This window comes from Bos indicus x Bos taurus, chromosome 22 (assembly GCF_003369695.1).
Source record: "Bos indicus x Bos taurus breed Angus x Brahman F1 hybrid chromosome 22, Bos_hybrid_MaternalHap_v2.0, whole genome shotgun sequence".
NCBI lineage: Eukaryota > Metazoa > Chordata > Mammalia > Artiodactyla > Bovidae > Bos > Bos indicus x Bos taurus.
The window spans coordinates 32,049,169-32,076,651 of NC_040097.1; the positions used below are offsets into that span (position 1 = coordinate 32,049,169).

The 27,483-nt window shown below is 41.1% G+C and overlaps 1 protein-coding gene across 1 annotated transcript in view; it reads left to right on the forward strand.

The window, feature by feature from the left end:
- The window catches only part of GXYLT2 (glucoside xylosyltransferase 2), an 85,557-nt gene that overhangs the window by 39,412 nt on the left and 18,662 nt on the right, over positions 1 to 27,483 (forward strand). Inside the window, exons 4-5 of the mRNA XM_027522714.1 lie at positions 22,822 to 23,073; positions 24,171 to 24,294. Of these exons, the coding sequence (XP_027378515.1) occupies positions 22,822 to 23,073; positions 24,171 to 24,294 (376 nt within the window). The remainder of the gene's footprint in view (positions 1 to 22,821; positions 23,074 to 24,170; positions 24,295 to 27,483) is intronic.

The window sequence follows — 27,483 nt, forward strand, 5'->3', positions numbered from 1 at the left end:
TCAAAGATCAGCTTCTAAAACTGTCCCCTCAGATGTGCCTGAATTTAATGGATCATCGTGCAGAGCAACTCATGCTCAGGCCATTGTCAAAAATAGAAGAGCAATCAGCTGCAATTAGTGAAGGCTAACAGCTGTGTCATCGATAAAGCAAGAGAGTTCCAGAAAAACATCTATTTCTGCTTTATTGACTATGCCAAAGCCTTTCACTGTGTGGATCACAATAAACTGTGGAAAATTCTGAAAGAGGTGGGAATACCAGACCACCTGACCTGCCTCTTGAGAAACCTGTATGCAGGTCAGGAAGCAACAGTTAGAACTGGACATGGAACAACAGACTGGTTCCAAATATATTGTCACCCTGCTTATTTAACTTATATGCAGACTACATCATGAGAAACACTGGGCTGGAAAAAGCACAGGCTGGAATCAAGATTGCCAGGAGAAATATCAATAACCTCAGATATGCAGATGATACCACCATTATGGCAGAAAGTTAAGAAGAACTAAAAAGGCTCTTGATGAAAGTGAAAGAGGAGAGTGAAAAAGTTGGCTTAAAGCTCAACATTCAGAAGACTAAGATCGTAGATGGCATCTGGTCCCATCACTTCATGGGAAATAGATGGGGAAACAGTGGAAACAGTGTCAGACTTTATTTTGGGGGGCTCCAAAATCACTGCAGATGGTGACTGCAGCCATGAAATTAAAAGACGCTTACTCCTTGGAAGGAAAGTTATGACCAACCTAGATAGCATATTGAAAAGCAGAGAGATTACTTTGCCAACAAAGGTTCGTCTAGTCAAGGCTATTGTTTTTCCAGTGGTCATGTATGGATGTGAAGAAAGATGAGCAACAAAGAATTGATGCTTTTGAACTGTGGTGTTGGAGAAGACTCTTGAGAGTCCCTTGGACTGCAAGGAGATCCAACCATTCCATCCTAAAGGAGACCAGTCCTGGGTGTTCATTGGAAGGACTGATGCTGAGGCTGAAACTCCAGTACTTTGGCCACCTCATGCGAAGAGTTGACTCACTGGAAAAGACCCTGATGCTGGGAGGTATTGAGGGCAGGAGGAGAAGGGGATGACAGAGGATGAGATGGCTGGATGGCATCACTGACTCAATGGACATGAGTTTGGGTAAACTCCGGGAGTTGGTGATGGACAGGGAGGCCTGGTGTGCTGCGATTCATGGGGTCACTGAGCGACTGAACTGCACTGAACAGTGGGTATAATTCCAACAGTGGTGAACAACTTATGAGAAAGATTAGAGGAATAGTTAATCAAGAAGAGCCCTGATAAAAACCACTGTCATCCTGGGTGACCGTGGGTACGTACAGGCTGCATCCTCTGAGGAAAAACGTTATAGATTTCACACACAAGATGAAGTGGACTGCACTGAAATAGTCCAGTTAAGATACCAAACAAATAAACAATGTCAACAAGCCCCGCACTTTTTGGGGTGGGGTGTAGCATGGGCAGGGGAGAGTTATCCAAAGTTGCTAAAGCATCCTAAAATGTATTATCATGCTAAAATATATTAACATGCTAAAAATATCATCTAAATTTTTTTCAACAAAATAATATAAGGCAGGCAAATAAACAAGAAAGTGTGACTCATTCACAGGAAAAAAATGCAGGCAACAGAAACTGACTGGTGAGAAGACCCAGCTGTCAGATTTAGTAGAAAAAGACTTCAGAGAAGCCGTTATAAATGTATTCAAGATACAAAAGGAACCTGTGCTTAAAAAAGTAAAATATGATATGATGATGTTTTGTAAAATTGAGACTGTCAATAAAGAAATTTAATTTTTTTAAAAGAGCCACCTAGAAGTTCTAGAGTTGACAAGTTGAAAATAACTGAAGTGAAAAAATCAGCTATTGATTTGAACTTAAAGTAGAAAGAATCAGTAAACTTGAAAATAATCAAATATCAAGGTTGTACAACCTGAATAACAGGCAAAAATAACAAATAAAATTGAGCAGAGACTTGGAGATGTGAAGTACCATTGGAGTCACCAGGACATGTATGATGGGAGCATCAGAAGGAAAGGAGAGAGAGAAAAGAATAGAAAAAAGTTTTGAAAAAATAATGGTTGTAAACTTGTAAATTTGATGAAAATCTATTTACACATGGAAAATCAACTCCAAGTAAGATAAACTCAAAGAGATCTGCACACAAATCATGGTAAAAACCCTGAAAGACAAAAACAAAGTCTTATGAGCCGCAAAAGAAAAATAGTTGTCACATGTAAGGCAACTCCAATAAGATTAATAGCTGACTTCTCATTAGAAATTGTGGGGACTTCCCTGGTACTGCATCTGAGCCACCAGGGAAGCCCCAAGTGTACTGGAATGGGTAGCCTATCCCTCCTGCAGGAGATCTTCCCAACCCAGAAATCAAACCCAGGTCTCCAGCATTGCAGGGCGATTCTTTACCAGCTGAGTTACCATCAATTCTTGGCTTGGGAAGATCCCCTGGAGAAGGGGATACCCACTCCAGTATTCTCGGGCTTCCCTGGTGGCTCAAACAATAAAGAATCGCCCTGCAATGCAGGAGACCTGGGTTTGATCACTGGTTTGGGAAGATTCCCTGGAGAAGGGTATGGCATCCCACTCCAGTATTGCTGCCTGGAGAATCCCGCAGACAGAGGAGCCTGGCGGGCTATAGCCCAAAGGGTCGCACAAAATCAGACACAACTGAAATGACTTAGCACTCACGCACTGGGAACCAAGATTCCACATGCCTCATGGTGCGGCCATAAAGGGAAAAAACAAAAACTGTGGATACCCTGAGACCATGAGATAACATTATTTGAAGTGCCAAAAGATGGGGAGAACTGTCAACCAAAAACTTTATATCCCGCAAAATAGTTTTTAAGTTGAAGGTGAGATAAAGTCATTCCCAGATAAACAAAATCTGAGATAATTCATTTACAGCAGAACCGCAAGAATAAAGGAAGTTCTTCAGTCTGAAAGCAAATGACTCCAGACAGTGATTAAAAAATCATGTTAAAAAAAGAGTATAATAAAGACATTAATGAAAAAGAAAATATAAATGAGTATTTCTTACCCTTTATTCTCTTGATTGATTTTAAAAATGATTGTGTAAAACATTATGTTTATATTTTAGATTTGTACTGTTAAAATATATTTAATAATAATAGCACAAAGTTAGATGAAGAAAAATTATATGGAATAAAAAAATGACAGCAGATAGTAACTTGAATCCACAGGAACAAATGAAAAAAATTAAAAATGGCATATGAAAAAGTTAATATAACAAACACCATAAATATATACTTGTTCTTCTTCCTCTCTCAGCTTCTTTAAAACATGTAAAATTATATGAAGTAGCAATTATACTGTTGGGCTTATAACAGTATTGATGTAATATGTATAACAATGATGTTATAAAATGAAGAAGAGGAAATAGAGTTATATGTGACTGACATTTGTGTATCTCACTGGAATGTAGTGTAAATCTGAGGTGTATTCTGAAAAGACATATATGTTAATCTCTAGAGCAACCACCAAGGAAACATCTCAAAAAGCATGGTGAAAAGAAATATATTAAAATGCTTCATTAAAAAATACTCAGTGCAAAAGAAAACAGTAAGACTAGAATAATAAAAAAGACATGATACATATTGAAAACAAAAATAGGAGACATAAATTCAGCTCTGTCTATAATCACATTAAATAAAAATGAATAGAAGTCCAATCAAAAGATAGAAATTGCCAGAGATAGATGATAAAGAATACAATCCAACTATGTTCTGTTTACAGGAGACATACCTCAGGTTCAAAATGCAAATAAGTTGGAAAAGATATGTCAATCAAACAGCAACCACAAGGAAGCTGGACTGGCTATACTAGTATCAGATAAGGTAGAATTTAAAAAGCAACATTAGTAGAGAAAAACAGGCATATTTTGCCATGATGCACGTGTTAATCCACTAAGAAAATATAACAGTTGTAAACATTTATGCACTGTTTTTGCATTTATGTAAAATGTAAAAGCCCCCAGAGTACTTGAAGCAAAAAATGACAGAATTAGAGGAAGAAATAGGCAATTCACCAATAGTATTAGGCGATTTCAATGCCCCACGTTCAGTAATGGATTAAGCAGTATGCAGAACATCAACAAGGGAATAAAAGACTTGAACAACATTATAAACCCAGTACAGCCAGATAAATAAATATATATTAAAAACAAAAAAGTTGGAGAGATGGCTGTTTCATCTAATGCACAGAAACCAGCACAGAGAGTCAAAGAAAGTGAAGACACAGAGGCATGTGCTCCGAACAAAAGGAAAAGATAAAACTCCAGAAACAGACCTTAATGAAATGGAGATAAGTAATTAACCTGATTTAAGAGTTTAAGGTAATAGTCATAAAGATGCTCACCAAGGTTGGAGAGCAATGCATGAACAAAGTGAGACTTTAAACCAAAAGGAAAAATATAAGAAAGTACCAAATGGAACTCACAGAGCTGAAGAATACAATAACTGGGCTGAAAAATTCAATGGAGGGGTTCAACAGCAGACTAGATCGAGTGAAACAAAAAACTTGAATTTTCAGATCAGTAGTGAGAAAAAGAAGAATGTATTAGGTGTCAGTAAGGTGGAGGGTGGAGAAGGCAATGGCAGCCCACTCCAATATTCTTGCCTGGCAAATCCCATGGACGGAGGAGCCTGGTAGGCTGCAGTCCATTGGGTCGCTAAGAGTCGGACATGACTGAGCGACTTCACTTTTACTTTTCACTTTCATGCATTGGAGAAGGAAATGGCAACCCACTCCAGTGTTCTTGCCTGGAGAATCCCAGGGACAGCGGAGCCTGGTGGGCTGCCGTCTATGGGGTTGCACAGAGTTGGACACGACTGAAGCGACTTAGCAGCAAGGTGGAGGGTGGGGGATGTTCACATCAAAAGATCAGGAATCAGAAAGGCTTCAAACTTGTCAGCAGCAGGGGAAGTGCTAAAATATTGGAGCAATGCCTTTAAATTCAGAGGCAGTTTTATGTCTAACCTAGTTTCCCTACCAGACAAGCTACAAATCAAGCATGTGGGTAGAATCAAGACATTTTTAGATGTGCATAGTTTCAAAATATTTACCCCCTTCAGTCTTCTCTCTGAATAATGTGTTCCACCAAAATGAAGGAGTACATTCAGAAAGATAAAGATGCGAGATCCAGGAAGCAGACAATCCCACACAAAGGAGGCATGAGAGGAGTCTCAGGGGAAGGGAGATGCAGAGCATCCTGATCAGAGCAAATCAGGAAGCTGTGGAAGAAACTTTGCCTAAAGTATAGACAACTAAGCAAACTCACAAGAGAGGAAAAAAAAAAACAACACAGTTATTAATTTCAGGGAAAAAAAAGTTATTCAGAAAGGGAAAGTCACATGGTTTGCTCCATGGCTTAATTGGAAATCATGTTAAATAATCATCATAAAATAACATTGTGTGTTGATCAAAATGATATTTTGATGTTGCTAAATTGGGAGATGAGGTATGTATGTGAGCAGTGTTATGGAGTTGATAGTTTTTGTGAAAAGGACCTGAATTCTCTTCTAAGGTAGGAAGTCAGTAGATGAGACGTATCTGACATAGTAAGAAATATCTTCCTAGAGCTCCTAAAGTCCCTTGGAATTTCCTGGGTAATAGGCATGTCTTTTTGTCTTAATGAAATGACTTGGTGGGCTTCTGGATAGGGGCTGATGACTAGAAAGGCCAAGCCGTGATTAGAAGCTTAGAACTTCCAACCCTACCCCCTTTCTCTAGGAAAGGGAGAGGGCGATTGGAGATTGAGTTAATCATTGATCATGCCTGTGTGGTGAAGCCTTCATAAAAATCTGTAAACAAGGAGGTTCAGGGAGATTTTGGGTTGATGAAGACATCCATGTTCTGGGACAGTGGGGCAAACTTCATGGAGACAGAAGCTCCTGGGCTCAGGACCTTTCTGGACCTCCCCTTATGTACCTTTTCTTCTGGCTGCTCATCTGTATCCTTTTTTATATTCTGTATAACAAGCCATAAAAATAAGTGTTTCACTGAATTCTGTGAGCCATTATACCAAGTCATCAGAGTTGAGGAGGGGCTCATGGGAACCTCTGATTTGTAGTCAAGTCAGACAGAAGTGTAGCAACCTGGGGACCACTACTTATGATTAGCGTCTGAAGGGGGCCGGCATTCTTGTGGGACTGGGCCCTTAACCTTTGGTAACTAACTGTGGTAGTTCTTACTAATTCAGATAGTATCATAATTGAACTGTAGGACGCTCAGCTGGTGTCCAAAGGAAGCGCTGGGAAATTAGTTGGTGTGGAGAAAAGCCCCGTACATTTGGTGTCAGAAGTGCTGTGAATTCAAAGATTTAAGTTTTTTCTTTTAGTGTGTTATTCAGAGACATGAAGGTACATACTCAAAGAATTGGAATTGGTTGTTTGGTGTGAGAAGGAGGAAATGTGGCAGGAAAATTATTTTTTATTTATTTGTGTATGTCTGTCTGTCTGTATTTAATTACTTACGAAGCCTTCATTAACTGCTCAACCCCTGTGATTCTAGAAGAAATGTATCCACTACAGAATTCCCTGCTGGTTCAATGGTTAGGACTCTGTGCTTTCACTGCTGAGGGCTCTGGTCAGGGAACTAAGAAAATTACCCACTGGAAAAGTGTCAGACTTTATTTTTGGGGGCTCCAAAATCACTGCAGATGGTGACTGCAGCCATGAAATTAAAAGACGCTTACTTCTTGGAGGGAAGGTTATGACCAACCTAGATAGCATATTGAAAAGCAGAGACATTACTTTGCCAAGAAAGGTCCGTCTAGTCAAGGCTATGGTTTTTCCTGTGGTCATGTATGGATGTGAGAGTTGGACTGTGAAGAAGGCTGAGCGCCAAAGAATTGATGCTTTTGAACTGTGGTGTTAGAGAAGACTCGAGAGTCCCTTGGACTGCAAGGAGATCCAACCACTCCATTCTGAAGGAGATCAGCCCTAGGATTTCTTTGGAAGGAATGATGCTAAAGCTGAAACTCCAGTACTTTGGCCATCTCATGCGAAGAGTTGACTCATTGGAAAAGACTCTGATGCTGGGAGGGATTGGGGGCAGGAGCAGAAGGGGACGACAGAGGATGAGATGGCTGGATGGTATCACTGACTCAGTGGAAGTGAGTCTGAGTGAACTCCAGGAGTTGGTGATGGACAGGGAGGCCTGGCGTGCTGCGATTCATGGGATCGCAAAGAGTCGGACACGACTGAGCGACTGAACTGAACTGAACTCTTTGTGTGGGGGTTTTTTGGAGCATGCTGCCTGGTGTATGGGATCTTAGTTCCCTGACCAGGAGGTCAAACCCATGCCCCCTGCAATGGGAGCTTGGAGTTTTAACCACTGGACTGCCAGGAAAGTCCCCCACTAGTAATTCCTGAAATCAATTTTGTAGATAATAATCAGCTCTTTTAAAAATTAAATAAGTAAGAGTAGAATTGAGTAAGGGACATGCATTACTATAGTAAGACAAATAATATTTTTGAAAATGTTTCTGTTTTATGTATTTGTGTGTGCACATTCTAGTATTGGGATATAGATGCCTTTCTTACTGTGGGGTACAATTGAAAATACTTTGAGAAATGAGGCTTTAAGACAGGTCTTCAGGATGTGCCACTGAAGGGAGGGGACTCTATAGTTGGTCCACAAAGACCACACAGTGACTGTTACACAAACACATGAAAGATCCTCGGACTGATGATTTTGTCAATTCTTCTCAGCTCTGTGAGGAATGTACTGATTTGTAACATTTTTTTCTACGGAGGAAACTGAAGTTAAGGGAAGTTTACCTTATTTTTTTCCTGGGCTATATCTTAGAGCCTGGATTGAAGCCCAAGTTTATCCCGTAGTGTAGTCATTCTGTCCGACTTCCTGCAATCTCTAAATGCCAGATTTTTCTTCTGTATTTATAGAAAAGATTCCCAGGATATTCCAAACTACCTCCTTTGGAAGATTCCCATGAATCTTCCATCGTCATCTGTTAACTGGGTATAAAAATAGTACACATGTCTTTGTTCAGACTCACTTGTTCAGTGAGGCCATTGTATTTAAAATTGCTCCTCTCCCTCACTCTGTTTTTCCTTCTCTGCTACTATCTTCAAAGTTTCATCTATACTTTACTTGTTTTATTTTTTGCTTTCTCTCACTGGCATCTAAGTCCTACCAGGGGAAAAGTCTTTGATCTCCAACAGATAGTGCACTGTACATATTAACAGAAGGCACTCAGTAAAACTGTTTGGAAGGTATGGATGAGAAGGAAGGTAGGTAGGAAAGCAGGAAGGAAGGATAGAGGAAAGAGAGGGAAGGAGGGAAGCTGTATGATTGGATGCATGAATGAGTGGGCAGGGCTTTACCAAGTTCATCAAAGGGTCCTAGAGAGGATTTGAAGATTCAGTGCTTATTAAGTGCCCAGACTTGAACCCCGTAAATATTCAGTAAATGTTAATTGAATTTCATTCTCATATACAAGGAAAAGGAAAATATCCTTTGAAAACCAGTCCAATTCAAGTGGAGAACTATAGTTGCTTGCAACCCAATGATCCTGTTTCCAGCAACTCCCTAGCAGAGGGGAGAGTCTCAAAGAAGGCACCATCTGACTCAGAAACTGGACTCTGCTTTAAAGGACAGTTGCCATGGCTAACAGGATGTCTGCAGCGAGCAAGAGAAGATAGTATGTACTTGCTGGCTGGGATTGCAACACCTGGTAAGAAGAGGAAGCAAGCCAAAGGGATGATGGGAGCAGATGAAAGAGCTGAGAGAGCCAGTATCTCGGAGCACGCCAGAGAAACCAGACACCTTCAGGAATGCAAGGCCTGTGCAACACGGCCTGCATGCGGTTAGAACAGTTGGCCCCACAGCTGAGATGATGAAATCGAAGACCAAACACAAGCTTGACAAGTCAGAATTTTAGGAGAACCATCCTGAACAAAGCCATCTTTGATTTGCTCAACTCAGAGGCAGTCTGAATCTTGTTTGTATGGAGATCAAAGATTACACTGATTGGAAGAGTCTACTTCATTGATGGGAACATCAAGTCAGTTTATTTCTCTCCTTCAATTCTTATCTCCTTGTAGCAATGATGTGAAACAACAGACTAGCTACAGCTCAAGCAGGCAGAATTTTGTTAAACAGGCAGCATATAGTACACCCTTGAGACATGAGACTGGGCTGACCCCAAAGGAAACAGGCTGATCCCAAAAGAGTGGCCTCCATCTCTGTTAGCTTTCCTCTTTCATACTTTCTGTCACCTCCCCCTGGAGCCTGATTGGTCCAGCCTTATGCTAAATAGGGCTTGTACCAGCCACCAATCAGGGAAGGGAATGCAAATAGACATACACTTCTCACTCTGGTTCTTAACTTCCTCTTTCTTGGGCTTTTTCTTTTGTTTGCCTTCTATGTGATTCTTCCAGACACCAGCTTGGACTCCTTTTTCTAACTACCTAACAGGAACATGTGTAAATATAGCAAGGACACGGATACAATCTGCTCTTTGTTAAAACTTCACAAAAATGAATATGCAAGTTATATGTCATTCCACAAGAGGGCACAACAGAAGCAAAAATAAAAATTGCTATACTTTAATTTTCTCCTGTACGCTTTATTTATTTATTGGCATGACACCTTTAAAACATTTTTGTCACTTTCAGACAAGCACAATGACCTCTTTGGTACATAAGTTATTGTTTTTGTTTGTTTGTTTGTTTGTTTGTTTTTGTTTTTTTCAGAATGAGGGCATTATAATGCTTTCTTTTTTTTTTCCCCCTTGGAGTACAGTTGCTTTACAATGTTGTGTTAGTGTCTCCTGTACAGGGAAGTGTATCCTATACCCATATCCCTTCCCTCTTGGACCTACCTTCCACACCCCCCACCCACCATCACACCCATCTAAGTCATCACAGAGCACCCAGCTGATCTCCTGTGCATTTTAAGCTAGCAGTTTAGTGATCCTCTTTTAAAATCTCAAAACAGTGTAAGTGGTGAATCACTATTTAATCGAGTGGATATTTATTTTTGTACAGATTTGCAATGAAACAGGACAAAAGAGCACTATAGAGGAATGATACTTTCCAAGTGTTCATAATTCTCTCCCCTATCTTAAACTATTTTAACAGTATAAAGGATATTTGAGAACATATAGCATCAAACAGAAAGTTCTTTGCTCTCTGCACATCTAAAACTAAGGGGAAATATCTCAAAGTAGATAATTACAAAGTATGTGTTGGTGGAAATATAAATTAGTGCAGCCACTGTGAAAAACAGGATAGAGGTTCCTTAAAAAACTAAAAGCAGAGTTGCCATAAGATCCAGCAATCTGACTCCTGGGATATATATGGAGAAAATTCTAATCTGAAAAAATGCATGCACCCTGATGTTCATAGCAGCACTAGTTACAAGAGCCAAGACATGGAAACAACTTTAGTGTCCATTGACAAATGAGTGGATGAGGATATGGTACATATATATAATGGAATATTACTCAGTCGTAAAAAAGAATGAAACAATGCCATTTACAGCAACATGGATAGACCTAGAGATTATCATACTACATGAAGCAAGTCAGAGAAAGACGAATATCATATGGTGTCTCTTATATGTGAAATCTAAAATACGATACAAATGAAATGATTTACAAAACAGACAGACATAGGAAACAGACATATGGTTAGTTATCAAAAGGGAAAGAGGTGGGAAGGGATAAATTAGGAGGTTGAGATTAGCAGATACAAACTACTGTATGCAAAGTAGATAAGCAACAAGGTCCTACTCTCCAGCACAGGAACTGTGCTCAATGTCTTATAATAAACTATAATGGGAAAGAACATCAAAAAGACTGTGTGTGTATATATGTATTTGAATCACTCTGTGTTGTACACCAGTAAGACGCAATGTTGTAAATCAACCCTACTTTAATTCTGAAAACTCCAAAACTATGTGCATCATATATAAAAGCATTCATTCAACAATACTTACAAAACCCGAACTAATTTCAGATAGTAATAAGAATAATGAGAAAAAATTAAAGCATTTTAGGAATGTTGGGGAGTGGGGCTGTCTGAGGAGGTCGCAGTTGGGCTGAGATCTGAATTCCTGGCCTTGAAAAGGTCATGTGCATGCGTGCTCAGTTGCTTCAGTCGTGTCTGACTCTTTGCCACACTATAGACTGTAGCCCACCAGGGTCTTCTGTCCAGAGGATTCTCCAGGCAACAATACTGGAGTGTGTTGCCATGCCCACCTCCAGGAATCTTCCTGATCCAGGAATCAAACCCAAGTCTTCTGCCTCTCCTGCATTGCAGGTGGATTCTTTATACTGAGCCGCCAGGAAAGCCCTGAAAAGGTTATTTTTGTATATATATTTAAATATGTAGAAACTGCCTGAGGTGGGGTGAAGTTCACTGAACTGTTATGGTTAGTTAATTCTAAAAAAGAAGAAAGGGTATAAGAGCATGGAGTGATGGGATGCTGGGGAGAGGCAGAAAAAGAACTATTTGAATTTCTTATTCTGTGGATTGCTGAATTGTCCATACTTTTATAATATACAAGCATGAGTTTGTATAATTTACCCAGTTTTTAAAATGGCAAACCAGTAAGAAATAGAAAAAAATAATTTTCATAATGTATGGAAACTTTTTATTCACATTTGCAAGGATATACAGACATGCCAGAATTACAGAGGATCACAGAAGTTGCTTGCCTCTTTCTGACCAGGTATTCTGGTTCTGGGTGTATTTACATTAAAACAAACAATAAATGCTACAATTATAATAGAGAAAATGATGATTGTACTGATCTATTTACTTGTCTCCCTGCCATCAGTGTCCCTTCCCTCCTGCATGCCACTCATAGATTTTTTAGTTTTTGAATGATATTCTCATGTGGATTCTCAGCCCAGAGTTCCTGTTGTCTTATAGGATCAAGTCGGGACAACCCCTCAGCATGGTTTTTCAGGGCCCTTTGCATTCTGAATGAGTTCACTTCTTAACTTTTCAGCATTATTCCAAATCATAAATTCTTCTCTTAGATTGCCACCTCTATTTACTAGAGGATCTCTCAGAGGTTACCCAGCCATCAATGGACATCTTTGTCATTACCTGTCTTTCTCCGTTTCACCCAAATTTATTTTCTCTGTAATAGCTTCAAGATAGGTCCGTGTAAGTTTTTTGAAAAAGGATATGATAGAATGGTGGAAGAAAAAGGAATTAATTTTGATCAAGTTGCATATATGTATTGAAATGTAAAATTTTCTTTTTGTTCTGATTTTTATTTGGAAACAGGAATTTTGGTTCCAGAGGAAAAAGTCCAAATAGCCCCGGAAATCCTCTTCTATCCAGTTTATCTTTTTGTAGAATGAGAAGGGCTTGGGGACTGTAAACATTTGTCCCAGAATCTAACCCCTTCCCAGGTAGCACTAGTGGTAAAGAATCTGCCTGCCAATGCAGGAGACGTGAGAGACTCCGGTTCAATCCCCAGGTCAGGAAGAACCCTGGAGAAGGAAATGGCAACCTACTCCACTATTCTTGCCTGGAGAATCCCATGGATAGAGGAGCCTGGCGGGCTACAGTCCATGGGGTCACAAAGAAGCAGACACAACTGGGCAACTAAGCACACAGCAAGGTACATATAATGTAAAATGTTTTAACTAACCATTTTTAAGGTACAGGTCTGTGGCATTCAGTACATTGTGCAAACCATCACCATCTCCAGAACTTTTTCATCTTCCCAGAGTTAAACAATGTCTGCTCTTCTGTGTTTCCATGGAGACCATCATCCGTTTAGTCATGATCTAACGTTGTATATGGAGACTGTGACTTGTAGACTGTACAAATGAATTGTTGCTATTTTAATTATATTCAAGTCTCTGTTTTTTATAAATGTAGATGTCTTCCAACACAAAGATGTGTTTCTTTTTTGCTTCTTGAGATGTCTTTTCCTCTCTTCTGTTTCCATCTTCTCCTTTAACTCTCTTTAACCCTATCCTAATTATCACTAACATCATTTACCGAAGATCCCCCCTTTGGAATTCAGTTCTGCTGAAATCTACATGGCTTTTTTTTGCTTTTGCTTCTGTTCTGCCCTTTCCCTTTGTAACCAGCAATGGGGAGTCCCACAGTTGGCCACTCAAAAGCCAATAGGAAAGTTTGCTTTATTTTGGATGCCAGCAATGGTGGGCTGGGGGGAGGGGGAGGCTTTTATAGACAGAGAGGCGGGGGCGTGCAGAAACTGCACAGTCTGGTCTGACAGTCATCATGAAATTGGTGATCAGTGGTCTGACCAGTATCACCTTGATTGTTTGAAGTACAGTTTATCTTTAGTTTTCCGGTCTGTTCCCATTTCCTTGAGGCCATCTCTAAGAACTGTGGCAGCGGATGTCATGGCTACGGTCTGGTCATCATGTAGTTAACTTCTCCCACCTGGTGGAGGTTTCAGTGTCTGGAAGACAGCTCACAGGATATAGCTCAAAATATTATCTATAGGCCTTGAGAAGGAACTAAAGATCCTTAATTATGCCTAATGACGAAACGATTATTTCATCTCATCGGACTGTTTTCCTTTGTTTCTGCATTTTCTCACTTCTCAGATTAAACTTATTCTTTAGCTAAACTCTTTTCACAGACAGAAGGCAGGCAGAGGTCACAGGGGGCAAGAACCATAGTTTCCTGCTCCATTTAGCCTCCTTCAGCTCCCTTTCGATTCCTTCAGTTCTTAGGGTCTTTTTAAAATCCTGGAGCGGTAAGGAAATGGGATATTATACATATTTAGCAACTTAGCTGCCCCATTAACAGAGACTTGGAGGGTGATACACTGGACCACACCAGCAAAAGAATGATATTCAGCACAGTAGGTGTTGTGTTGGTTTTCTCTTCAGGAACGTGGTTCTTTTATTCTTCAGCTATTCACAGACCTTCTCATTTCTCAGGACCTCTCCTTTTTTCTGCAATCAGCCTTGAAGGATATTTAAAGTTACAATGGTTTTGAGACAGCTCAGTGATTGAAGTCATTACTTTGGGTAAATATTTATTGCTGCCTAATATGTCTACTAGACATTACACTAGGCCCACAAACTTTAGAAGTTCACTAGACCTAGAAGGTCCCTGCCCTCATGGAACTTCTATTCTAATTGGGGAAGGCAAGCAACAGATGAGAAAATAATTTGGTTGTGGACAGAGGTAGTATAGTGGGGTGATGGAGAGGCTGGAAGGCAAGAGGAAGGAGGCTCTTGGGTAAGCATTTCTGAGGAGGCCACACCTGAGCTTATACCTGCAGGCTGAGTTGGAGCTGGGCATTCAAAAATGGTAAGTGGAAAGCTCTGCCTCACATGTGGCAATCTGTTGGTAGCACTTTGCTCACAGGCTTGGGATGACATTTATCCTAAATCACAGATGCTCCCTAGAGCTTAATCTCGAGAGCCAAGGAAAGGGAGAGAAATGTGAAGTTACTGTTAACTGATTTATATCAACAGATATGATTTGGGGGCATCATTAATTTCACACTAATCACAGTTTTGATACTTTAGGCAATTGTCTAAAACAAGAGCTCACAAACCTTGAAACTAACTAAAGCATCAGAGCTGCACATGTATTTCATAAACTATAGATGCACTGTTTTTCAGCAGATTTGAGCACCTTATCTCCTTCACCTTGGGTGCTTTGAATTTAGGGAATAAAGTGAGAGAGATCATTAGAGAGATCAAAAGATGATTCCTGGGAATTCCTTGGCTGTCCAGTGGTTAGGGCTCTGTGGCCCAGGTTCCATCCCTCATAAGGGATCTAAGATCGCACAAGCCATGCTGCACGGCCAAAAACAAACAAAGCACAACAAACCAAAAAACAAAAAAATCCTTTTCCAAAAGATAATTCCTTTGTTAAATGGGATAGTTTCTACTTTATGTTTTCTTTTTGAACATGGGGGACTTATGTGTTAGTTTCTAACTAAGCAAAGGTGTAAGTGTGTCTCTGACAGTGGAAACTCTGGCTATATATAGGCAGGAAGAGAAGTGGAAGTTTTTGGCTTCCTATTAAGTCTGTTTTGCTCCCTACCCTGTGTTGACTTTGACAGTAATTGAGCCATAATGAAAAGCTGAAGCTCTTAAAGCCAGAGTTGTGCTAGGAGGTGAAAGATCACCACTGATAAGAACTCGGTGCCCTGTAGGGTCAGAGTATGTCTATCTTTTAGGGACCATGGTTCATGAGTAACGAAAGTGCAGTGAAAACTCTTGAAGAGGTTTAAAGATGAAAGTGGTATCATCTAATATGTTTTTTAAAAAGCCCTCTGGATCTTTCATAATGATATGAGGCTCAATCCATCAGGAGCATCAGATCAGATCAGATCAGTCGCTCAGTCGTGTCCGACTCTTTGCGACCCCATGAATCGCAGCACGCCAGGCCTCCCTGTCCCTCACCAACTGCCGGAGTTCACTCAGACTCACGTCCATTGAGTCAGTGATGCCATCCAGCCATCTCATCCTCTGTCGTCCCCTTCTGCTCCTGCCCCCAATCCCTCCCAGCATCAGAGTCTTTTCCAATGAGTCTGCTCTTCGCATGAGGTGGCCAAAGTACTGGAGTTTCAGCTTTAGCATCATTCCTTCCAAAGAAATCCCAGGGCTGATCTCCTTCAGAATGGACTGGTTGGATCTCCTTGCAGTCCAAGGGACTCTCAAGAGTCTTCTCCAACACCACAGTTCAAAAGCATCAATTCTTCGGTGCTCAGTCTTCTTCACAGTCCAACTCTCACATCCATACATGACCACAGGAAAAACCATAGCCTTGACTAGACGAACCTTTGTTGGCAAAGTAATCTCTCTGCTTTTCAATATGCTGTCTAGGTTGGTCATAAGTTTTCTTCCAAGGAGTAAGCGTCTTTTAATTTCATGGCTGCAGTCACCATCTGTTGTGATTTTGGAGCCCAGAAAAATAAAGTCTGACACTGTTTCCACTGTTTCCCCATCTATTTCCCATGAAGTGGTGGGACCGGATGCCATGATCTTCGTTTTCTGAATGTTAAGCTTTAAGCCAACTTTTTCACTCTATACTTTCACTTCCACTCTAAATGAGTATGCACCTAAAAGCCTAATAACAGAGCTTCTAGCTGTAGAAAGCAAAACCATGCTTAGAGAAATGGAGAACTACACAAATCCACAGTTAGTGTGGGAGACTTCAGCACTCTTTGTTTTTGGTAATTGTTTGTTAGTGTGAAAATTAACAATGGCTCCCAGATCATATCTGTTGACGTAAATGAACTTGCAGTAATTTCATATTTCTCCTCTCTTTGTGTCTGAAGATAGAACTCCGTAGAGCTCCTGTGGTTAAAATAAGTAAACAGAAAATCAGTTAGGACCTAGAAATCCTTGACAACACTATCAACCAGCTGACCTAATCAGTAGCTATAGAATTTATAGAATGCTCCACCCAACAACTGCAGGATAAACATTCAGCATTCACCAAATGCTGGGCCATAAAACAAGTCTCAGTGAAAGGGACAGGATTGAAATCATGCAGAGTATGCTCCCTGAGTATAAGGAAGTTAAATTAGAAACAAACAGTAAAAAGGTACCTGGAAAATCCCAAATATTTGGAAATTAGCACCTCCCCCCCCCCCCCCCCCCCGCCTTGTAGATAACCCATGGGTCCAAGAAGAAATGACACTGGAGTTTAAAAAATTGTTCTGGCTACTCTGTTAGGAATAGATTGGAGGAGGAATGCCAGTGAATGGACCTTTCCAGAATTCTAGGAGAGCTATAATGGTGCCTTGGACTGAGGGTGAGGCAGCGGAAAGAAAGACAGATGGGCAAATTCAGGTGTATTTTGGAGGAAGAGTGCATGAGAGTTGCTGAGGATTGGATGTGAACGATGAGGGTAGGAGAGGAAGCTGCTGCTGCTGCTGCTGCTGCTAAGTCGCTTGAGTCGTGTCTGACTCTGTGCAACCCCATAGACGGCAGCCCACCAGGCTCCCCCGTCCCTGGGGTTCTCCAGGCAAGAACACTGGAGTGGGTTGCCATTTCCTTCTCCAGTGCGTGAAAGTGAAAAGTGAAAGTGAAGTCACTCAGTCGTGTCTGACTCTTAGCGACTCCATGGACTGCAGCCTACTGGGCTCCTCTGTCCATGGGATTTTCCAGGCAAGAGTACTAGAGTGGGGTGCCATTGCCTTGGTTCAAATTATTTCACATCTCCCCATTGCTCTCAGGGTCAAGTTCAAATTTGTCTGCGTAGGCCCTGATCAGGCCCCTGCCCACTTGACCAGCCTAATCTCTCCCCACCCCTGGCTCCTGGCTCTCCTGCTTTAAGCTTCAGGCCCATCAGCCAACTTGCCTATGTGTTGTTCTCTCCTGGTTACTGGGTCTTTTCACATGCTGTTCTATTTAACACTCTTTGCCCTGTTCTTCACTACTAATCTCTTGGCTTAGATGTCACTTCATCTGGTAAGCCTTCCCTGTTTTCACTCCAAACTGGTTTAGGGGGACCTTATTTGTGCTTCTGTGCTACACCTACCATTAGCACATCTTTCTTTGCTTTATCTGCCTTCCCAACTAAACTTCCTTGAGAACAGATAATATGCCTCATTCTTTTACTACTACTGCTACTGCTGCTACTGCTACCACTATGGCAGCCAGTTACTGGGCTGTGAGTCAAGGAACTAGCCCTCCTGAGAGTGAGACAGTAAGACTATCACACAGCATTTAAGTCCGCATTGTGTGTGTGCCAGGGGCTTCACATGCATTATCTCATTTAATCATCCCAACAACACTCTAAAGTGAGTGACTGATCCCACCTACAAGATAAGGAAAATAAGGCTTAGAAGGCTCAAACCAGCTTGCCCAAGACCACAGTTAGTAGTAGAAACAGAATCTGAACACAAGTAATTAGATTTCAAAGCCAAAACTTCCTGCCACAGAGTTGTGCTGTCAAAGTCAGAGTAAGGTTGGAGCAAATAATGAACTTGAATGAGAGCCAGTGGCCCCTGATAATCTTGCTGCCCATAGCCAGCCTTTGATCCTTAGCACAGAGAGCCAGCAGGGTTCCCCGAGGCAGCTGCCCAGGTTGGGATGATGAATGGAACCAGAGCAGCTTTGTATACAAATAGCTATTGTCTGTGCCTATGCCTCTTTTTGCCCTTCTCTTAGAAACCAAAGGCCTCATTTCTAGTGCTAATTTCCATAAGAGAATTAGAATGGCTGATTTTATACCCTTTCGTATTCCTCTGACCATTAAAACGTGGCCACAGTGATCCTCTTCAAATTAATACCACCAATAATTGCTGCAGAATTAGCCTCAGGAGACGCAGTGTTATAGAAGGAGTTGGGTTTTTCTCCTGTTTTGTTTTTGTTTTTTTTTTTCTCAGATAAAGAGTAAAGAGACCTTTGTGCTCTTGTTTTCAGTCAAAGTAATAAGTGGATTCTATTAGAAAGGTTCAAAAACTTCCATTTTTTTCTCTACTAGACTTTGCCTGTATAAAAAACACTTTATGGTCAACACATGCTTTGAAGTACTGTGGCCACTGATGCAAATGGTAACTAACTACATTTGAAGTTTTTGAGAAATGGAATATTTCCTGCCATATCAGTAAGCAAGGATGTCAGAGTCATCAGCCATTCCAGCCCTCCAAATGTGAATTTCTGAGCTCTATGGGCATTCAGGAGGAGAAGGCAATGGCACCCCACTCCAGTACTCTTGTCTGGAAAATCCCATGGACGGAGGAGCCTGGTGGGCCACAGTCCATGGGGTCACTAGGAGTCAGACACGACTGAGCAACTTCACTTTCACTTTTCACTTTCATGCATTGGAGAAGGAAATGGCAACCCACTCCAGTGTTCTTGCCTGGAGAATCCCAGGGATGGAGGAGCCTGATGGGCTGCCATCTATGGGGTCACACAGAGTCGGACACGACTGAAGCAACTTAGCAGCAGCAGCAGCAGCATGGGCATTCAGGAAGGAGAGTACCTGAGAGATTAGGCAACCCTCAGGTTGCAACCACTCCCTAAGGTGAGCACTGAGGATCTCAGAATGGGAAAAACTCAGGATACTGGCCCCAGATAACTGAGATGCATATGAAAGGAATGATTTCAGTGAGCCAGACTCTTGCATCTTCCTATGCCTAGAGAATCCCATGGACGGAGAAGCCTGGTAGGCTGCAGTCCATGGGGTCACACAGAGTTGGACGCGACTGAAGCAACTTAGTAGCAGCAGCAGCAGCAGCATACATAGAAAAGCGCTAAATTCCTTAACTTGAGATACTTGGTTTTCTTTAAATCACAAAAATTCTTTTGATATTCAAACCGCATGGCCTTTGTTGCAAACTTCTGTATAACCTGGTTCCTTCCTGCCCACCCCACCCTCACCCGCCCCCGCCCCGTTGCATCCTCCCACCTTCTCTGAAGCAGTTCTCTCAGGGCTACTTGAGATGCTACCTCCTGGGCTTCAGTCCTAGAAATTTCTGCCGAATAAAACATAACTCTCAACTTTTAGGTTGCGAGTTTTTTTTTTAAGTCAACATTTTCAGAGAAAAAGCACAGAGACTTCTTATAGTAGCAGTGTGGCTATTTATTTATTTATTGAGTTTTTATTTTGTATTGGGGTATAATTGATTGTTAACAAGATAACTTCTGGTGAACGGTGAAGGGACTCAGCCATACATATACATGTATGCATTCTCCCCCCGAACTGCCTTCCATCCAGGCTGTGTGGCTATTTATTGAGTACTTACTGTGTACCAAGTTCCTTGTGTCTTTTACTCACTGGATGATTGTGACAATCCGGGGACAGGGGTGGTAGTGGTAGAGGTCTTGCTTTCTGCTTTTTACAGATGGGGAACTGGGGCCTGGAAAGACCAAGGAATTCATCCAGAGCCACAGGGCTCATGATGCCAGGATTTGAACTCAGGAAAGCCAGAGTCAAGATTCCTAAGGACTATCCGCTGTGCTGTCCCTGAGATGTATCATTAGTCTACTTTTAGATGTCTATTTTGAAATATGATCTGTATACCCAAAAGAGCCCACCAAAGTGTTGTACACTTGAATTAAGATGAGGGTTTTTTTTTTTTCATTGTGACCTTGTTTATGATAACAAAAGCTTGAGAAGAATCTAAATGTTCTATTTAGATGATTAAAAAAATTATGGTAGATCCACACAATAGAACGCTATACATAAAAATAAGTAGATAAAATCTCTGTGTACTGAATGGAAAGCCCTCCTACATGTATTGTTTTGGTTAATAAAAAGGCAAGCAACAATGTCATGTGGCAGCCTGGGTGGGTGGAGAGTTTGAGGAGGAATGGAGACATGTACATGTATGGCTGAGTCCCTTTGATGTTCACCTGCAACGGTCACCGCGTTGTTAACTGGCTATACCCCGATACAAAATAAAAAGAAAGCAAGAAGACTGGAGACATTGTTTGTGCTCTGCTACCATTTGTAGTGTAAAAGGAAATTGTATCTGCACAGCTATGTAATTTTTCAGTCGGTAGTATTTATGTTGAAAAAGAAAAAAACATGAAACTAATTTTAATAACATTTTAATTCAGTATATCCAAAATTTTATCATTTCAACCTATAATCATTATAAAATCATAATGAGATGTTTGACATGCTTTTTAATGTCCTTAATATGTCTTTAAAATCTCTTGTATATCTATCACTGAATATCTCAGTTCAGTTTTTTTTTAAATTCTATAATTTAATGGCACCCCACTCCAGTACTCTTGCCTGGAAAATCCCATGGATGGAGGAGCCTGGTGGGCTGCAGTCCATGGGGTCGCTAAGAGTCGGACACGACTGAGTGACTTCACTTTGACTTTTCACTTTCATGCATTGGAGAAGGAAATGGCAACCCACTTCAGTGTTCTTGCCTGGAGAATCCCAGGGACGGGGGAGCCTGGTGAGCTGCCGTCTATGGGGTCACACAGAGTCAGACACGACTCAAGCGACTTAGCAGCAGCAGCAGCAGCAGCAGTATTGTTACTAACAGAACTTTTCCTGGGATAAGTGCTGGAATTCTCAGCAATGATTAATGTATTTACAAAGTATTTAACAAGGTTACATGTTATTTTTTTAATTTGGATAATCTGTTGTGACATGGTAGATGATCATTGTTTTTTATTTCATTTTATTGACATGTAAATTCTATTCCTCTACTACATGAGGAAGGAAAGATAAATGTTACAACTAATCATGTAAGTTTTAAAATTATTCAAAACTGAAATCTCTATGATGGCTGTGTCATATGGTGCCCATGTTCATCAATTTTAAATATTAGGATCTCAGTGGAATGTCTTAACTTGCCAACAAAATACCATAACTGGGTGACTTGAACCACAGAAATGTATTTTCTTATAGTTCTAGAAGCTGGAAGTCTGAGATCAGGGTGAGAACCCTCTCTCTGGCATGCAGACTGCTGCCCTTCTCACTATGTTCTCACATGGCAGAAAGAGAGCGAGCGAGAGTGAGATTGAGTGCAAGAGCAAGTGAGCAAGAGAGAGACACAAGCTGTCTGACGTCTCTTTTAATGAGGACACGGATCCTGTCTTGCTGGAGAAGGAAATGGCAACCCACTCCAGTATTCTTGCCTGGAGAATCCCATAGAGAAGCCTGGTGGCATGATTGAGCACGCACACACACACATCCCATCTTGAAGGTTCTACCCTCAGGACCTCAAGTAACTGTAATTACCTCCCAAAGACCCCCATCTCTAAATACCATCACATTGAGTGTTAGAGCTTCAACATATGCATTTTAGAAAGACTCTTTCAGGCCATAACAAGTGTTGTTATGGTTTTAGGATGATGATCCTTCTTTGGTTAAGCTATCTCTAAATTTGGCGGGACAATAACAAAACAAGGTAAATAACCCCATTACTATAATAACAATGGCTCTGAAGTCTCAGACCCCAGGGCACAATTCTGGTAAGCAAATAAGCATTTAGCAAAGGAGAACTTATTTACTTAAGGTGGCTGACTTGAATGATCTACAACAGAGGTGGACAAACCAGAGCCCTTGAGTCAAGAACGTCTTTTATGTTTCAAATGGTTGACAAAAGACATAAGAAGAAGGTTTTGTGACATCTAAAGATTATATGTAATTTGAATTTAAGTGTTCCCAAGTAAAGTATTACTGGAATCACCCATGCCCATTTGTTTATATATTGTCCATGGCTGCTTTTATCCTACAACAGAGTTGAGAAGCTGCAACAGAGCCTAAAATATTATTCCCTAGCCATGTAGAGAAAAGCATTTGCCAGTCCCTGCGGACAAAGCTGGCCAATGACTTGCTTTGCCTATTCCCAAGTCTAAACCTTAGTTGAAAATATCATTTCAAAAAGATGCAGAGCCATACCCACCAACAGTGGAAGAAATGGATCCAGAGACAGAGGATTTACCCTAAAGCCTGGCATGAACTAGCCTAGTTGTCCAGCTTCAAGTGTTCTAATGCCTGCCCTAGATTTTCCAAGAAAAAACTAAAAGAGAAAGACAGATGGCCTTACTGGAGGATGGAAGAAGAAGAAGAAAGTAGTCATTTGCTGATATTTTCACTCCCTGGGAAGTTTAACCCTTACCAAATATAGTTAAGGGTCCTGGAACTGCACCAATCCGGTTCAAGATTGATCTTTCTTTGAGCGTCTACGCTTTGATTGACACTTCTCCCTGAAGTCCAAGGAGAAGAAAGGAATGGGAGCTAAGAGTGATACCCTTTGTAGGATTAGCGTTCATCAATGAAATCTGTGTCAATGTTGACCTCTCGGGCCACTTCCTTTGTTTCTGACTTGTCATGTTTTCCCTCCTCACCCAATACATACAAAGGTAATTTTAAGGGACGTGGACTCCCTTCTCTACGTGGACACCGATGTTCTCTTTCTGAGACCTGTTGATGACATCTGGAAGCTTCTGAGGCAATTTAATTCCACGCAGCTTGCAGCCATGGCCCCCGAGCATGAAATCCCCAAGATTGGCTGGTACAGCCGCTTTGCCCGGCATCCTTTCTATGGCTCCGCGGGGGTTAACTCAGGAGTCATGCTAATGAATTTAACTCGGATAAGAAGTGCCCAGTTCAAGGTAAGAAAGTAGTTTATATTTCCTTTTTTAAACATCAAGGCTTTGTCTTTTCAGCGTGATGTTCCTGGAGTGTCAGTGTATTGACTTTAGAAGTAAATGGCTTGTAGAAAAAGCCAGGGAAGAGAAAGGCATTTGGAAAGTTACAGAATATTTGTTGGTTTAGGAAAATCCCAGGTGATTATGGAATTTAAAGCTCTTCAACAGAGTTACTATTCGGGAACATTATGTTGCATTTCTGAATTCCATCTTTAAACCCTGTGTGTATCTCAGCCTTCCAAAACTTTGGAGAACTTCTTGGAATTACCCTAGGGATAAATTTACACAAATATACAGAGATAAATGAAGAAGGCCTCAGCTTTTATCTTGGCAAAGAACTGGAAGAACCTAAGTGAACATCAATAGAGAACAAGTCAAAAAGAATTATCCTCCTACTAAAAAGGATTAGGTCAAATCTATAAGTAAGATAAGCAAGATTTCTAAAAAAACATTAAGTGAAAAAATTTAAATGCAACAAAACATGGTACCATAGGGTGTGATTCCTTTTATGCCTTAGAAATTTCCAGAAGAATACCTAAGAAACTGGCCATTAATTGTGGCTCCATCTAGACAAAGTGGGAATGGGAATTGTAGGAAGCAGAAGGAAAAATATCTTTACTTTTTACATCTTTGTGTGCTGTCTGAATATTTAGTGTGAGTACGTTGCTTTTGTCTTAAAAATAAATAATTGTTGTGAGATAAGGAAAAGGTATTTTTCCTTAAGATACCTTAATTATGGTATCTGTATTTTGTTCCTTCACTTCAGAGGCAAGAATTCAGTGTAACAAAGAAGGGTTTGATCCAGGGCCTGCTTTTCTGAGAAGCCATAGGCCTGCTTCTAGTTCCGGGTCCGTCTGCCATCCGTGTGTACGCCTGCAGTCTCCAGTCCTAATTCTGCTTTGTCCTATGCCTTGAGGCCAGCAGGACGCTTCCTCTGTTGATGTCATTTTCACTCTGGGGGGCAGAGAGTACAGGGCAGAACTCGTCCCTGTACACCGATACTCAGCAGATCAGATGTATTTGCCATACCGTAGCCACTGTGATGGTTTTGTCTTTTCCAGAACAGCATGATTTCAACAGGCTTGGCTTGGGAGGACATGTTGTACCCTCTCTACCAGAAGTACAAGAATGCCATCACATGGGGAGACCAGGACTTATTAAATATTATTTTTTACTTCAACCCAGGTAGGTTCTCTTTTGAGAATGTGGTTCATGGAAGAGTTCGCCCACCTCACCCCACAGAACACATTCCAGCCTGGGCTGTGTTGGCGGAGCCTGAATTGTGCCTGTGTCCCCTGCAAAGGGGGCCTTTTCATCCGCCCTTGGGGTCTCACGTGGGCCGTCCTCTCGCTGCCAACACAAAAGGTCAAATGTTGAAACCTCCAACACTGGGCTCCATTTTTCAAAAATATCTTTTGGGTTTTTCCATGCCATGCTTTGAAGAAGTACAGGCAAAATAAGTAAGTGGCACAGACCTAAATGAAAACATTATAATCTAAGCGCAAGGCCCTCCATAGCCTGAACAATTGCTAGATTGAAGAGACTTGATTCTTGGGATGCTGACAGTGAAGGGACTTGTTCAGGGTTAAAACAATGTAGAAGAGGGACCAAGAATACATATCCCTCTTTCTTTCCACCTGGAGCAAAGAAATTTTTCAAGTCAGTGATTTGGTGGACTTGGGGAAGGAAGGGGGATGTAAGTTTCTGGTCTGTGTTTTTATATTGACGCCTAAAGCTGAACATTTCCTTCTTTTCTTTCATCTTTACTACACTCTTACTTAATGTGATTGAAATCGAAACCATGTTTTCTCTTTGAGAAAGATCTCTGGGGAAAAAAAATCACTTCTCACCATAACCTACTTAGGACTCTCCTTGGTCTTTAAAAATCTTGAAATAGAGAATTTCCTGGTGGTCCAGTGGTTAAGACTTGGGCTTTCACCACCCTGAACCAGGGTTTGATCCCCATTCGGAAACTAAGGTCCCATAAGCCATGCGATGTGACCAAAAAACAAAAAAAAAATCCTGAAATAGAGGCTCCTGTTTTCTAAGACTTCTGTCTCTGTATGTACCTGTATTTGGTTTTTTATAAAATTCTGAAATAAAGCCTAATCTCATATGTCTTTGAATCAAAAAGGAGCAAATCCTGGAAAAGAGGAAAAGCAGGTTGATACATAATGGACTTCATTTCTGGGAAAGATTCCCGATAGTAACTCTTGTGATGAAGGGGGTGTGTTGGCTGTTGGTTTGTGGTGTGTTTTAATCCATTTCACTCTGATGGCAACAGGGACTTTAAAGTCAGCCCCTCCTCCTTTTTCTTCTTAAGCAGATTCCATCTTTTTTTTTCTAGGTCTAGTTATAGTGAGTAGGACTCTTGGCTACAAATAAAAGGCCCCTGGAGTTAGTCTAAACACAAAGGATACTTTTTTTAATAAGCAAACTGGTGTTCTGTAGAAACCTAGAGCAGGAAGACCTGAAACAGGCAAGGGAAAAGGCTGAGCAGCCCAGGCAGGACTTCCCTTCTCCCACTGAGGCTGTGCATTCCTCTCTTCGAAGGTTCTCATTCTGTGCTCATAGCACAGTACCACAGTTTCACACTCCAGGTCCAGCCACAAGGAAAGACTAACTTCATTCCACTTCCAAATTCCTGGGGGGGAGGAAGCAGATGTTGGCAGCATGTTGGCCAGGAGCCTGAAGCTAAGGAATAACGACTGATGTTGATTATTTACTGCGTGTCAGGTGTTGTTCTGAGCATTTTCTTATTTGATTTTCATAGGAACTATGATAGAACCCCCATTTTACAGACAATGGTACCAAATGAAAGAGAGTTAAATAATTTGTGGCGTAAGCTAATGAATGCCAGAGCAGGGGTACAAGCCCAGGCCTTTCCAACTCCAGCCCCATGCCTTTAGGGGGAGGGGAAGGTCCCCTAGTTGAGGGGGGGTGTCTAAAGAGCTGTGCAGTTTTCCCCAAATGTGTCTCTCTCCTGCATTATTTTGTCCTGTATTTCAGGGGTCCCCAGTCTCTAGGATCTAATGCCTGATGTTCTCAGGTGGAGTTGATGTAATAATAATGGAAATAAAGTGCACAATAAGTGTAATGTGCCTGAATCATCCCAAAACCACACCCCCGCAAGCCTGGTCCATGGAAGAATTGTCTTCCACAAAACTGGTCTCTGGTGCCAAAAAGGTTGGGGACCACTGCTTTATTGCATTTTCCCTCTCTGTTGTGTGGCTTAAACTCTCTTCCATAGCCTATCTGTCCATATTCCCAAACTGAGGAATTCAAAAGATCTGCGCAGTTGCCTCCCCAGATATCTTCTTAGCCTGTTGCAGAGTATTTGAGGGTATGATCAGTGAGTAAATAATCTTCAAAGGTGGTCACAAGCAGCTCTGCCATTAGACCAAGACCCTTGTCTTTAATTAATCTGAAAACCAACTGAATTTAATGGTGCCCCACTGCCCATCTTAGATCCATTGAGTACAGGATTTTATAAAATAATTAGGAAGTTGTTCTGAATCCTGAGTCTGAGCAGTAGCAAGTAAATAACTGAGTTTCCTAACTTTAGGTCAATAAGTATTAGGTGTCTCTTTGAGCGTTCTTTTGTATGGCTTGCCTTTGATCTTTCATGCTTTATTCAGATCCTTTATCAAACATTAGCTGTTTGACCTGAAATCCAGTGATATCCATCATATTAAAGGTTTTTCTTTGCTTATATTGATTGGAAGCACTTTCTATAAACCAGAACAAACAGTATTTGAAGAGAAAAAAAAAAAGGTGTTACCTTTATCCCTGGAAAGGAGAGAGGAAGAGAAAATTGGCCATGACTCAGGAAATAAACATGCTTATTGTTATGATTCTCTGGGTTGCTATGGGTGAAGCAATACACACAAAACCTGAGCCCATATCTAGAATATTTTCATTCTTATAGCTTCCTGTAGCCAATCATATCACTAAAACAGGTCTACAAGTCATTAGCTTAAAAATGTTTTGAAACTCTTGCTATAGTTAGATAGTAAATGCCTGTGGGTGTGTAATTGTCATGCTGAGTACTGAACTGACTCACGAGGCGACAGCTGAAGCCCATGGGAGATACACAGGTAACTCATCCCATGGGACTTTTCCTGGCAGTGAGCCGAGGCAGTTTCATCAAGAAATGGAAGACTGAACTCACATCTTTATAGGTGAATTTGAGTCAAGAGCAGAGTTCTGTAGAAAGGGTAAATTTGACAAGAGCTCACAGAGAACCCTATTTAGAAAGATGTGCTTAGATTCAAATATACTTAGGTTTCAGGGAATAAAATTCTACTCAGACCAACTAAGTAGGGGTCCAGGTGCCAGTCCCATGAACACATGAGTCAAATCATACCATACTTC